General features: G+C 48.8%; 1 protein-coding gene across 1 annotated transcript; it reads left to right on the top strand.

Moving 5' to 3' along the window:
- The first annotated feature begins 814 nt into the window (after nt 1–814).
- On the top strand, nt 815–3,530 carry LOC141924576 (tubulin beta-2 chain). Its single transcript, XM_074827277.1, has 4 exons — nt 815–970; nt 1,501–1,609; nt 1,914–2,024; nt 2,237–3,530. Exons 1-4 carry the CDS (start codon nt 914–916, stop codon nt 3,295–3,297), a joined length of 1,338 nt encoding a protein of 445 aa, XP_074683378.1. The 5' UTR covers nt 815–913; the 3' UTR covers nt 3,298–3,530.
- Nucleotides 3,531–14,364: the final 10,834 nt, after the last annotated feature.

Raw genomic sequence — 14,364 nt, 5'->3', positions numbered from 1 at the left:
GTGGCCGTAGCCGGAGCGGGGACAGCGCGCAGCCGGTCGCGTTGCCAGAGGGCGGCTCCTGGCTCAGCTCCGGGGACTGAACCCGACCTTTCGAGGCGGGGAGAGGAAAGCTGAGCTCGGCCCTGGGGAGCGACAGGCAGGGATCGCCCGGGGGACAGGGTGGGCGGACGAGGGGTTACAGGGCACAGCCCGTGCTGGGGGGAACCCCCCCGCGTCCTGCCGGGGCAGATGAACCGGGTCGGGGCGCGGGGCTCCTGCCCGCCGGTGCGGACTTGCGCCGGCAGAGGGGCGGCAGCCACCGGCGCCTGGCGGTGTCCCCGCGGGGAGGGGAGTCTCCCGCCGGCGCCGTGTGAGCGGAGGCATCAGCGGGGGGCGGGGGCGGTGGCAGCCGCCGGGCTCCCCCTCCCCCTCCCCCTCCCTCCCCCCGGCGGCAACGCCCGCTGCTGCGGCAGGGAAAGCCGCTCGGCCCCGGGAACAAAAGGCTGCGGCGGCCGTGGGAGGGCGGAGAAACGGCGGCCGCCGGCAGCGCGGCGGCGGGGCCGGCTCACGCATGGGCGCCCCAGGCCACCGTGCCGCCGCCGCACTCTGCGCCTTTGTCCCCGCTGTCAGCGGCCAACCGGGGCGGCGGCGGCGGCACCGGGGCCGCTCCCAGGGAGCCGCTCCCAGGGAGCCCCGCCCCCTGCCCCGCCCCCAACGCCCCGCCCCGCCCCCCGCTGCGGGAGACAATGCCGCAGCCCCGCCCCGTCGCCGCGCGCCCATTGGCTCCGCGCCGTTCCCGCATGACGTCACCGGCGGGGCGGGGCGCGGCCCCCCATTTAAGGTGGCGGCGCGGGGCGCGGCCGCTGCAGCGGCGAGTGCGGGAGCGGGTGGCGGAGGGATCGGCGGCAGCGGGACAGCGGCGGACACCGGCACCATGCGTGAGATCGTGCACATCCAGGCCGGGCAGTGCGGCAACCAGATCGGCGCCAAGGTACGGGCCGGCCCCGCGGTCGTCTGCCCGCGGCTGGGGCCGGCTGCGGGGCGGTGTCCGCGCTGCCGGGCTCCGCGTGTCCCGGGAGAGTGCTGCCGGGAGCCCCACCCGCCTTCCCGCTACCGAGCGCCGCCGGGCGCGACCCGCCGCGGGAGGGTCCGCGCGGGGCGGCTCGTCGCGTCGCGGGGGACTTCCAGGGCGTGGGCGCGGCGCGGCTTTTTTTGCGGGGGGGGGGGGCGGGGGGGGTGAGGGTGGTGTGCAGCCCGGCCGTTCACCCGCCCCTCGCGGGCTGTGGGGGTGCCGGGCGGGGGGAGGAAGGGGGCGCCGAGCCGGTGCCACACCTCTCCCGCTGGGGAGGGGGGGGGGGGGGGGTGTGAGGGGCGCGGTAGCGGCTGCGTCTGGCGGGGCCGCCCCCACGCGCGGCGAATCCCTGCGCGCCACGTCGCGGGGCTTTGGCCAGGGGGCGCAGGCGGGGCGTGGCGGCGCTGACCCCCGCCGCGCCCCCCCCCGCCCCCGCGCGGTCCCTGCAGTTCTGGGAGGTCATCAGCGATGAGCATGGCATCGACCCCACCGGCAGCTACCACGGGGACAGCGACCTGCAGCTGGAGAGGATCAACGTCTACTACAATGAAGCCACCGGTAACGCCCCTTTGTAACGAGCTTCCCGGCCAAGTGCCGCTGGCGGGGGGGGGGGGGCAGGCAGGGGTGCCCCCTGCCCATTCTGCCGTGGGGGCTGTTCCCCCGCCCTCCCTGTAGTGGGTGATGCCCGTACACAGCTTAGGTGGCTGCTTTGTATTCCCATCCCTGACTACCTCCCTCCAAATTCCCTCACCTCCCTGTCTTGGGCAGCGAATCGCAGGGAGGCGGCAGGGAGCCCAGCCGGGCTCCTGGGGCGCTGGCTGCGGCTGCGGGGCCATAACGCTGGCGCTGGTTCCTCCCGCAGGTAACAAGTACGTCCCCCGTGCCATCCTGGTGGACCTGGAGCCCGGCACGATGGACTCGGTGCGCTCCGGCCCCTTTGGACAGATCTTCCGGCCCGACAACTTTGTCTTTGGTGAGTGAGTGTGGCAGGGAGGAGCCCCAGAGCGGGAGCTCCCAGCGTAGAAAAGGCTCAGAGGGAGCACGCGAGTGACCCTGGGGGACCCGAACCCCAAGAGGACAGTGGGGGTGGAAGCGAGGGGCGCAGCCCATGGGGCGGGAGAAGGGGGATGCTCCGTTCCTCCGCGGGGCACTGATGTGGCGCCTTGCTTCTGGTCCTCCCTCTAGGTCAGAGCGGGGCTGGCAACAACTGGGCCAAGGGGCACTACACGGAAGGTGCCGAGCTGGTGGACTCTGTCCTGGATGTGGTGAGGAAGGAGTCGGAGAGCTGTGACTGCCTGCAGGGCTTCCAGCTGACCCACTCGCTGGGCGGCGGCACGGGCTCCGGGATGGGCACTCTCCTCATCAGCAAGATCCGGGAGGAGTACCCCGACCGCATCATGAACACGTTCAGCGTCATGCCCTCCCCCAAGGTGTCGGACACGGTGGTGGAGCCCTACAATGCCACCCTCTCTGTGCACCAGCTGGTGGAGAACACGGACGAGACCTACTGCATTGACAACGAGGCCCTGTATGACATTTGCTTCCGCACCCTGAAGCTGACCACTCCCACGTACGGGGACCTCAACCACCTGGTGTCGGCCACCATGAGCGGCGTGACCACCTGCCTTCGCTTCCCCGGCCAGCTGAACGCCGACCTGCGCAAGCTGGCGGTCAACATGGTGCCTTTCCCTCGGCTGCACTTCTTCATGCCGGGCTTCGCCCCCCTCACCAGCCGTGGCAGCCAGCAGTACCGAGCCCTGACGGTGCCCGAGCTGACGCAGCAGATGTTCGACTCCAAGAACATGATGGCCGCCTGCGACCCCCGCCACGGCCGCTACCTGACGGTGGCCGCCATCTTCCGGGGCCGCATGTCCATGAAGGAGGTGGACGAGCAGATGCTCAACGTGCAGAACAAGAACAGCAGCTACTTTGTGGAGTGGATCCCCAACAACGTGAAGACGGCCGTCTGCGACATCCCCCCGCGCGGCCTCAAGATGTCCGCCACCTTCATTGGCAACAGCACGGCTATTCAGGAGCTCTTCAAGAGGATCTCGGAGCAGTTCACGGCCATGTTCCGGCGCAAGGCTTTCTTGCACTGGTACACTGGCGAGGGCATGGATGAAATGGAGTTCACGGAGGCCGAGAGCAACATGAATGACCTGGTCTCCGAATACCAGCAATACCAGGATGCCACTGCTGATGAGCAGGGGGAGTTTGAAGAGGAAGGAGAGGAGGATGAGGCGTAAAGTTGAAATGGGTAGGAGTTAAGTATAGTCTGAGCAGGCAAGTGTTCATTGAGAGGAGGAATCTGTGCAGTTGTGCTGAAGCATGCATTTTTTAATTTGGTGCTCTCCACTGTTGCTTCTGTCAGCAGTTTTGTATCCTTGACTGTCCAATGTAACAGTAGTTGCAAAAATACTTCAGAGTCTTCTGTTGAAATGGTTAACTTCTCAAACATAAAGGCTTTTTGTGTCCTAAACTGTCTCCTCTGCCTTATTTCTCTCTAGATTAAGAAAATAACTCTTGGGGTAGTTTACTGTAGCTTCAATTCTCAGTTTAATCCTTAACCTCAGTAAAAGGATAAACTCAATAAAACAAGATTTCTCAGACTGGGTTTAGCACCATTAGGGAACTGCAGTTGCTCAGCTTAAGATGGTAGCTAATTTATGGGAACTGGGGGTTCACTGTTAGATGCTCCTGTGTCTAACAGCTAATCTATTGTTGGGGAGAAATCTGCCTTAGCTAATAGAAACAAGACACTGCACTTGAGAATCCTGAACTCCTATTTATGGACATACATGGTAGTGAGGTCAGTGAGAAGGTATTGAATTCCACATTACAAGCTGTCAAAACTGATTTGACAGGATAGCTGCAGGCTTCCCCACTGCCATTCAGCAGTTCTTATTTAACTTGTTCCAGGGCCTATAGTACACGCACATGGGTGGCTGCCTGTGATTTGACTTGTATCTTGAGCTGTCCTATCTTTCCCCTAACCTTCCTCTCTAAATATAAAAAGTCCATGCAGAGAAGCATGGGTCTGTACTAGAAGACAACTTGAGAACTTGATTAAGAACTTGAACTTTTAAGCATAAATTCTTGAGTGTTGCCCAAAAATAGCCACTAAGCTGCCCTTAACTTCAGAGGGATTGACTCTTTAGGGCAATCAATTCCTTTTGTGAGATAAGAGGTGATGGGCAGATTTCTAGATAACATGGCTCAAAAGGCTACCCAGAACATGCATAGGACCTTGCCGTAGTCACCTGTAGATGCCCTGGCAATCACAGCTTCCCACTTCTGAGTTACACATTTACAGGGCTGTTGTTGTCTGATGCTCTTGGTCCCTGCAGCAGGAAGTGGACTTCTACCCAGGCAGGTGCATTCATCTCTGCAAAGGTAAGTGTGGTTTCCTTACAGTGAGGGAGGGAGGATTTCGTTGCCACATACTTAAAGGGTGTGAGAACCCTGAGTGAGTCTACAATACAGTCACCGGTAGTTACAAGGTCTATGAGACTTTGACTCCTACAAAACAAGAGTAAAATCCCCCACGGAGTGTAGCAGTTACCCAATATGTAAGCTTAGTCCTTAGTTCACCCAAACACCACTTAGGGGAGTGCTCCTGTACTAAAAAATGTGTTGCTTTGAGAACTGCTACCAATGCCACAATTACTGTGGTCCTTACTGCCTTGAAAGAGCTGGCATCCACATGTGTGCAACCTCTTTTGTGATCCTTTAATGAAATGTTTGCAAGGTATTACTGGAATAAAGACTTAAAAGGGAGCTGCTGTGCATGACTAATATCTTGTCTGTTTTGGCTCTTGTTAATTGACTCCACTGCCTGCAGACACTGCTCTGAGTGTACCCTGTTCCTTTGCTGATGGCCCTATTAACCCAGTGTGCAGGACAACACGCACTTGCTATAGCTTTTTTCATCTACAGGCTTCACTTCTGGTGTACACCCTGTAAAGAGGGGTGAGAAGCACTTTAACTGCCTGAACTGTCAGTAAATGAATACAGCTGTATATACCCACAGTAGTACTTGTATTTCTTAGCAGCTGAGCACGATTAAGCATTAAATAAATTGAGGTTGTTTCAGTAACTGAGTTAATACATGCTGCCCCAGGCCCTTTGGGGAAATAACAACTTATCTGGTTGTCAGAGTAACCTTCCCTTGAAACTATCTAGCTGGGTTACACTTGAAACTGTTTATCATACAGCTTTGTAAAGCTGACAAGGGGAGTCAGCAAATGAATTTAAACGAAGTTTAACTAAAAGTTGAGAACCTGGTCTTTGATAGTAAAGATCTTCCTTTCTGCCATGGGACTGTAGCAGGTTTTGCTAGTGTTGAGCATGTCTAGCTTCTAATTCTTAGTGTAATTATACTCTGTCTCTAGCTAACCCTTAAATATAGCTACTCAAGCGACATTTCACTACAGCTCCCTTACTAGTAAGTAGGACATCATCCTACATTGCTTGCTGTTGTTTGTATTGTTTTTTCTAGAGGAAGAGAAACCATAAATAGGGATAATCTAGACAGAAACATGTCCTTTCATAAATTCTGTACTGCTTATTTCCCAGTCATAATTATTAAAAAAATCAAACCATCATTTTAGTAGGGGTTGAGGGAAATACAGAAAGAGGGGCTAATAGAAGATTTAGAGGGGAGGTTCCAAACTCCTCAGTAGGAACAGTAAATCAACTATAAGGGAGGATGAGTCTCATACTGGGCCTGAGGGCTGCAGTACTATTTTTTTTTCTGTTGGATCTTTGAGCTTTAGCTGTATCTATTACCCAGGAGACCATTCACTATAAAAAATGGACACTGACTGATGTATGCCAAACAACAAACAGATGTCTTCGCAAGTGCTTGTAGTTGCACTTTTTCTGTTTCACAGAGAAAGAAGAACCAGTGAAAGGATTTCAGATTAGGTAATCTGACTGCCTTAAACTCTGCTGGGTGTTGATTTGTATTTGCCCATGTGATGAACACCACCTCTAAGACTAAAGGTCTTGCATGAGGTATCCTGTCCGGAAGAAATGAGGATAGATAGTACAGACTTAGTGGTGTGCAGCCTAAACCTCTTAAAATGACTCATTTGTGTTGAGATAGAAGTTAATAATACCAAGCAATATATTTTTGTTTCAACATATCAGTGATGGCCTGCAGGTGAAGCATTCTCCTCTGACAGAGCTGATGGTGTTGGGGAAGGGAACAATCACTTTTTTTTTGTTCCCTTTGTTAAATGTGTGGCATTTTTAAGCACATTAGCACAATGTCTTGACCAAGACAAACAACTCAACGTTTGTCTGCTGGTAGATGCAAGATGGTAAAGCTAAATAAGGCTGTAAAAGCAGCTAGGTACTATGTTGGTTTAATTTAAATAGGAATAGAATGAGCTGTGGTAGGACTGAGATGCCATCTCTCCTAATTTTCCTTCCTCCTTTAGTTCTAGGACCTCAGTCTAAGTCATTGTACCAACAGCAGAAGGAAAGTACAACATGTGGTCTGGTTCTTCAAAACACATAAGTATCTGTTGAGAATACAGGCCTACATGTTTTTCAGTCTATCAGGTAGGAGCAATAAGGATTGTCCTCTTCCCAACATATGTCACGTGAGCATACACATCAGAAATTGGGTTGCATTAAACATACAATGGTCACAGTGATGTGATAATCTAAGAATCAAATCTGAGGCCCACCCAGCTGACAGGTGTATCTTTCCAGAAGATATGAGGTCAAGAAACCAAAGTAGCAATAGGATTTATAACCTGGATAAAGAAGGGAATCCAGATCTTTGGTCTCTCCTCCAGACAATTCTCTACAAAAATGGGGTAAACCTCTAATCTTCTGTACAGGGAAATCTGCTCATGTATGGTATTACCACATGCCACATACTTCAAAAGAGCATAGTGCTAGTAGGTCCTTCTAGGTATCTGTGCATAAAGAAACTGTGATGGGCTGACAGAGTCCTTATGGGACAGTGTTGCAACGCACTACTGCAAAACACAGCCCTGGTGCCCTGAGGGAGTGTGGCAGAGTGGTGCAAGAGGGACAAGTTTTCTTATATCACCAGAAAGAGTTGGAGCATCTAGCAATACTTGCTGCACCAGAAAGAGTTCTCTTCTTGCTTCCTTTGTCCTTTGCTCTCTAAGCCCCACAGCAAAGTCGTGTGTAAGATCAGGATGAAACCTGGTACTGGATTTGAGTACGGCAAGTTTCGTGATTGTTCCATTGAAATCACCTTCCAAAAAAAAAAAAAAAAACCAAAATCCAACCAACCTCCCACCTCATTGTCTTACTATATATTTTTTATATTTTATATTTTGGAAAAAGAAGTGCTGTTATTAATTTCTATTAATAGAATAGCTATATTAATTTCTGCTTTGCTTCAATTATTGCTTTCTGTTTAATGAGGCTGAATATTTTTGTTTGCTAAAGCTATGAGGAGATAAAATCCTCTCTGGGGAAATCATGTGACTCTACCCCCTATATTTGGTAGACACCCTTTTTCCCAAGGGATGTTATTCTACTTTTCCATTCCACATTAAAGCATAATGAGCATATACTTTTAGGGACCATTCAGATGTGGTAGCCTATGTAGGAACTATAGGTAATGCTGTTCCCCTGAAACTGCTCATTGTAGGGGAGGTACTGTTTTCTCATTTACAAATAATTCCCTTCTCAATCTTCCCATGTATTTTTCAGCTGCTCCTACTTTTCCACAGAACAAAGTTTGTGACACTTTTGATGTGTTATATGTGCCTGAGGTAATCCAAGTACAGTTATTTTTTCCCCCTTTCTTCAACTCGAACCTTTATAAATAAGTATTATGAGCTGAACTTGTATGTGACTTAAAAGATTTTTGAAAATTTTTCCCCTTCCAATCTAAAATGCATTCATGCTAAGCACCTGCCTTTTGATACTCTAGCAATTGCTTGTCCTGGTTGGTTTGTTGTTTAAGACTGGGAAGAGCAAACTATTGGATCTCAGACACTTCCATTTTAGATGATTGTTATCTTTAGCTTGCCTACATAAAAATTCAAAATGGAAGCATTTGATCACAGGAGAGTGCCTGAGGCTATGGTGCATTTTGGAAAAAGACGTTTCTTGGCTCTGAATATACTGGACACTGGTCTAGCTGGAGCCCTCTAAGCACTCATTTGAATCTGAGACGCTGAAAGGGTATTGGGACCAGCCGTGAAACCCTGGCCCCCCCTCCAGCCATTCTGCCAGCAAAGGACACAGTGCAGGTGTTGACTTTTCTCTCCCTGAGCAATTTAACAAGTGAACTGTTTCCCTGCTCCTAGCTCCAATCCTATTTCAAGTACTTTATTTGTGAATCTGCCAGAAAGAAAAATTGTGTCTTTTTAAAGTATGTCTATAAGAAGGCTATCTATTTACAGTATCTAAGCAAAAAAAAGAAATAATTTAAGAGTAGGTCATTCCATCCTCCCTACTTAAAGTAGTTTTTCCCTTATGGACGGAATTGCACTCGTAAGGGAGGAAATCAAGTTAGCGTTGTTAAATTCTTGTTTATTAGCATTTGATTCTTGTAGGGTAGAGATTTTCTAACTGGTCTCAATTTATCCATACGTCAAATTTTATAATAAAGATTATTTTTCTCACTTGGGTTCCTTGGTAAGTTTAAGGCATATTTTTTCTTCTTTTTGGCAAGAATGCCTCCATCATTGCAAACAGAAATGTTAATAATAATCCATCTTAAGCAGAATGTGAAAACACTTGCTCCAGAGGATGGAATGGCTACCCTGGCAGAGGTTGTGTAGCTTGTTCCGTAAACAGTTCTCTGTTGTTTTGCACTAAAAAATGTATCCATGTTTTCCTTGAATGTAATAGAAAGATACTGCCTGCCTTTGTAGTGAATAATTAAACAGTGTTTTCAAGCAGGATTGAAATGGTCTCACAACAAGCTTTACAAAGATGAAATTAAATTCAAGCATTGACTTCTTACAGTCTGCTTCTCTGCATCCAGCATAATGCTGGTCTTAAAATTAACTAATCAGTTGTATGGCTGTTTTTTGCAAATTCCAGCTATGATTCCAGCTCCACCCTAGCAGTCAGGAAGAAAGAGCAAGCTTGGATTAGAGATTTCCAGGGCATTGAGAAAACTACCACTTGCCGAAGTGGGTAGCTCCATGAGCTGGGCTGATTCGGTATCCTTAAGATGCTAAAAAGGATGGTCCTATTCCCCTTGTCCTGCTTCAGTTGTTACCTTTGTGTTATTTCCTTTAGGCAGCTCCAGGGCATGTCTGAGTATCAGTCAGTTCATCTCCTTAAATTCCACAGTTAGGGACAGTAAAGGGGGGGGAAGAAGGTTTTTCTTGAATCGGGGAGTGTGCCAGAGGGAGAACTGCTACAAAGGAGGACAAAAAGGCAGGGAGCTCGAAGCAGGAGAGGGCAGAGCAAGCTGTTTGGCCAATCCAGCCACCTAGTGCAACAGCACCCTGAACTCTCCCATGGGGAACCTGGGCAATTCTAAACAATGTATGTTGAATCCCACCACAGACTATTGCAGCTCTTAGCAGACATCATAAGATGAAGTTTAGAGTTTGCTTGGTGTCAGTTTGAGTTGCAAGTAACTATCGAACTGCAAGATAAAGCAAGGAGGCTAAGGAACAAAAGAAATGGTGACTAGCAGATCAAAGTTGCTATTGGTGCCTTGTTCTTGGTGATGTGCAGGAAATAAGTTACCCTGGAATACATGATACCAGCATTTCATTTATACTGATGCTAGAATCTTAGTCAATCTTGACTGGAGGACGTAGTTCATAGAGATAGCAGATGTATTTCATCTACTGAGCAATCTTAAAAGGTAGATGCAGCCTGGATGGGGGGCAGGAGCCATCTGGCTGCTACCCATCACATCTGGTGTGCCAAGCGGAAATAATGAGAGGCTGCATTGTTTTGCTTTTCTTCTCAGTAAATTGCTGCCTGATGATGATCATCATATTTTTCCCTTTCTGGAGTCATTTTGCGACATGTGATCGTGTTTATTATGGTAGCTTTGGAAGTTGGACGAGTGAGGTTTTATTTGCTGTGTCCTGTAAAACCACATTCACAGAAATCCCTGATTCTTGGAGGTTGTAATCTAAGTTCACAAGAGAAACCATAGGGTGTGGAAGAAATATTAGGTTCATGAGGAGACAATTCTTCCCTCAAAAGGAGCATGGGTCATTTCAGAATTGACAGTGCCCTAAATTGTTCTGTCATGTGATGTTCTCTCACACGCATCCTCTCTCCTCTTTTGCTCTGGGCCAAACACACAAAACCCCCAGGTACAATAAACAAAGTACAGAGGATTCAGCAATGAAACTGCCTTTGCTCATTCATAAAAGCATGCTTAGTGTTGTAGTATTTAATTGTTTCTAGTGCCTGCAGTGGGTTGTAATTTTGAAATAAAAATAGATTTTCCTTTTTGGTATTTTATTACTAGAATTAAAAATACCTTCACAATTATTCCACCCTCTTGCTGGCAGAATTATTCTTCTATCTTAACACATATTGCAAGAGATTAAGCACCAGGTTTCAAAGGTGACCTCAGATGGTCCTCGTCAGGTGGGATTATTGTAGTTACCAGGTAGAAGGCAACTAAGTTAATGAACAGAACCCGTTCATTCGAGTACCAACAGAAAGACTCAAAAAGTCATGTAGCCTCTGATACAAACGCCTGAGCAATACATGACGTCACCCATCACAAATAAGTGAGAATAAAGCTATAGGCAGACATTTTGTGTGCTTGAGCAGCTTTCATATTTGTACATTTGCGATTCCTTTTCAAACAATGGGAAATCACGGACATACGTGAAAATGTTGTGGGATCCCTGGCGTCTCCCTTGTGCATCCATCGCCCGGGCTCTGCCGTTGCCTTGGAAACTGGGAAGGCAGGGTTGGATGTAGGCAGGGCGCAGGCTGCAGCGCTGCCGGTGGAGTTTGGGCTGCCGAGGGGCACGTGGGCAGTCCTGGGGACATGCACTGCCTTTGTATGAATGGGAGAGTTTTGACTTTCATTTGCTATTCTGAACACTTAGAATTTATGGAGCTATATTCAAAAATACAATAGGGAACTCCCATATCTATTTAAATAATATCGATAGCCTTCTTAAAGTGTTTGCCAAAATGGAGGGTTGTGAATTGACATTCAAGTAATCGACTTAATTTGCTTCACTGTGTGTTCATGGACGTTCAGCATTGCTGTAGATGAGGGAACTTACACACATGAATATCCTTTAGGTACTCAGTTTAAAAACTTGGAGCTACAACCCCAAAAAACAGTGGGGATCTGCAAAGAGATCAGTACTATAGCATCTAAGAAATAGTTTCTTAGTAAAAGCTCAGAATCCGTAGTGGAATAACTATAAAGCCCTAGGAGACCATTGTGTGCCATGTGGGAAGATGACATCTCGGGGAGTGCCCAGGTGCCTTCAGGAGGGGAATCAGAATGATTCAAGCTGCTCCTTTGTAGATTGCTGGGAGTACTTTGGCACCCAAAAAGCTCTTCAGTGCCTGTGTGGATCCCACAGAGATGCCAGAGATGCAGTTGTGTTGCAGTTCCACCACCAGTGAGGAGATGTAACTGCCTACTGCTGCCCAAAAGGGTGGGTTGTGCCTATAGCAAATAGAAATGTATATGCATGAGTTGTGTGAGCAATAACAAAGGCTACATGTGATTAAGCATTGCAGAAATGTGTCAAAGGAAAATACTGACAACAGCTGGGATATAAAGAACACAAACGTCAGGAGAATTTGGTGAAAATATCTCAGTGCCAGCACAAATCTGCATATTGTGTGATTGCAAAAGCCATGTGTAATAACGTCACATGTAATTCCACGTGTTGCAAAGCTTGAGCCAGTCCATGCTTGTGACACTTCATAGCAGTTGATGTTTCTGTACTAGGGGAGAAAAAGGGCCACAGTTGATAAGCCAGTCAACTCACTAGAGCAAACTGAGAGCCACTTTTGAAAATGTGGCCAAAGTATTTTCCCAAGGTAACAGCAGCCAAATGCCACGCAAAGCTATAGTACTTCTTTAGCCACTAGTATTTCCTGCTGTAGATGAAAAAAATGAGTGAAACTGGTAACATTATACATTGATTTATGTTGTGTTAAGCACAGCTAACCTGAGTAATATGTAAACAATTCTGTTCATTCTGGCTACAGTTACCTTTCTTCCTGATAGTGGTAATGATCTACCACATTAATTATTAGATCACCTTTGCAAAAATCTGCTGGTTTTGAAGCTGTTATCATTACAAAATAATGCTATAGTGTACTGTGACACTAAGATCAATAAACCATCAATCATCGTGTTGCTGGTCACACACAACCTCCCACTCTTTTCTTTCCCTTTCACACAATCACAGAATTGTTGAGGGTGACCAGAGTCTCTGGAGATCGGCTAGTCCAGTCCTTTACTCACCTGGAAGGGTAAGAATGGAGACTCTACAATCCCTCTGGGGAACCTCTGCCAGAGCAAAGAAGATTTTTTTCTTATGTTTAGATGGAATTTCTTGTATTTCAGTTTGTGCCCATTGCTTCTCCTCCTGTCACTAGGCACCTCTGAGAAGAGCCTGGCTCCATCTCCTTTACTCCTCCCCATCAGGTATTTTATGGACACTGATAAGATTCCCCCGAGCCTTCTCCAGGACAATCAGTGCTAGCTCTCAGCTTTTCCTCATATGACAGATGCTGCAGTTCTTTAACCACCTTCATGGCCTTTCATTGGACTCACTCCAATATGTCCATCTCTCTCTTGTACTGGGGAGCCCAGAACTGGATGCAAAACTCCAGATGTGTCTCACCATGGCTTATCCCCTTCCTTGACCTGCTGGTAACAATCTTCCTAATACAGCCCAGGATACTGTTGGACACCCCTGCTGCAAGAGCACATAGGTGACTCATGTTCAACTTGGTGTCCACCAGGATCACCAGGTCCTTTTCTGCCAAGTTGCTTTCCACCTGGGTGGCCCCCAGCATGTACTGGTTCACGGGGTTGTTCCTCCCCAGGTGCAGGACTTCGCACTTCCCCTTGTTGAACTGTATGAAGTTCCCGTCAGCCCATTTCTCCAGCCTGTCGGGGTCCCGCTGGATGGCAGCACGACCCTCTGGCATATCAGCCGCTCCTCACAGTTTTGTATCATCAGCAAACTTGCTTCTCTTGCCATATAAGTCATTAATGAAGAAGTTAAACAGTGTTGGCCCCAGGATCAATCACTGGGTACACCTCCAGTGGCTGGCTTCTGAACTTCGTGTTGCCGATCTCAAGCCCTTCAGCCTGGCAGTTCAGCTAGTTTTCACTCCATCTCGCTGTTCATTTATCTAGGCCATACCTCATCAGATTGCCTGTGGGGATGTTACAGGAGATAGTTCAAAAGCCTTCACAAATAAACAGTGTTAACTGCTCTTCCCTCATCTACCAAGCCTGTCACTTTGTTGTAGGAGGCTATCAAGTTGGTCAGGCATGATTGCCGCTTCATAAATCCATGGTGACTACTCCCAGTCACCTTTGTGACCTTAATATGTTTGGAAATGGTTTCCAGAATTATTCAGTCCACCATCTTTCTAGGAATTGAGATGAAGCTGGCTGGCCTGTAGTTTGCTGGATCCCCCTTCTTGCCCTTCTTGAAGTTAGCAGTGACATCCATTTTTTTTTTCCAGTCCTTGAGAACCTCCCAGACTGGCTTGACCTTTCAAAGATTATCAGGAGTGTCCTTGCAATGCTGTCCTGGTTTAGCTAGGATAGGGTCAAGTTTCCCTAGCAGTGGGGGGGAAGCTCTAGCCGGGTTATTCAATACCATGCTGATGTCACCACTTGGTGCCCAAGCGCGGGAGCGCGGGAGATTCGGGGAACGCGTGTGTTGTGCGATCTCTCTCTCACACTGCTGTATCGGGATATATCTTGCTCTTTTCATTGTTTTTACTGTTATTGTTGTTGTTTGCTTTGTTGCTGTTGCACTGTTGTATTAAACCTCTCCTTATCTCAGCCCCGGGGCTTTGTATTTCACTCCCTTTGTGGGGGAGGGGCAGCGGCCACCTGGTGTCAGACCCCGGCAGGGCCTAAACCACCACAAATGCTGTCTGCCAGCCCCCTCGGCACTTGCATGCATCTCATTAAGACCCATGGACTTGTAGAAGTCCTTCTCACTGTCCTTCACATCCTTTGCTTTGACTTCCCTAACCCTTTCCTAACATTGCACACTAGGACAGTGACTCTATGCTGCTCCTGGATCACCTGACTCTACTTCCATGTCCTGAATGCTGCTTTTTCACATTTGTGTTGTTGCTCAGGAGCTCCTTGTTCA

This window comes from Strix aluco, chromosome 1 (assembly GCF_031877795.1).
Source record: "Strix aluco isolate bStrAlu1 chromosome 1, bStrAlu1.hap1, whole genome shotgun sequence".
Classification (NCBI taxonomy): domain Eukaryota; kingdom Metazoa; phylum Chordata; class Aves; order Strigiformes; family Strigidae; genus Strix; species Strix aluco.
The sequence above is the reverse complement of the archived record's forward strand: the minus strand, read 5'-3'. Positions and strand labels throughout refer to the sequence as shown.

Coding starts and splice junctions, on each gene's coding strand:
- LOC141924576 (XM_074827277.1), top strand. CDS start 914: ATGCGTGAGATCGTGCACATCCAGGCCGGGCAGTGCGGCAACCAGATC. Junction 971..1,500: donor GCAACCAGATCGGCGCCAAG/GTACGGGCCGGC, acceptor CGGTCCCTGCAG/TTCTGGGAGGTCATCAGCGA. Junction 2,025..2,236: donor GCCCGACAACTTTGTCTTTG/GTGAGTGAGTGT, acceptor TCCTCCCTCTAG/GTCAGAGCGGGGCTGGCAAC.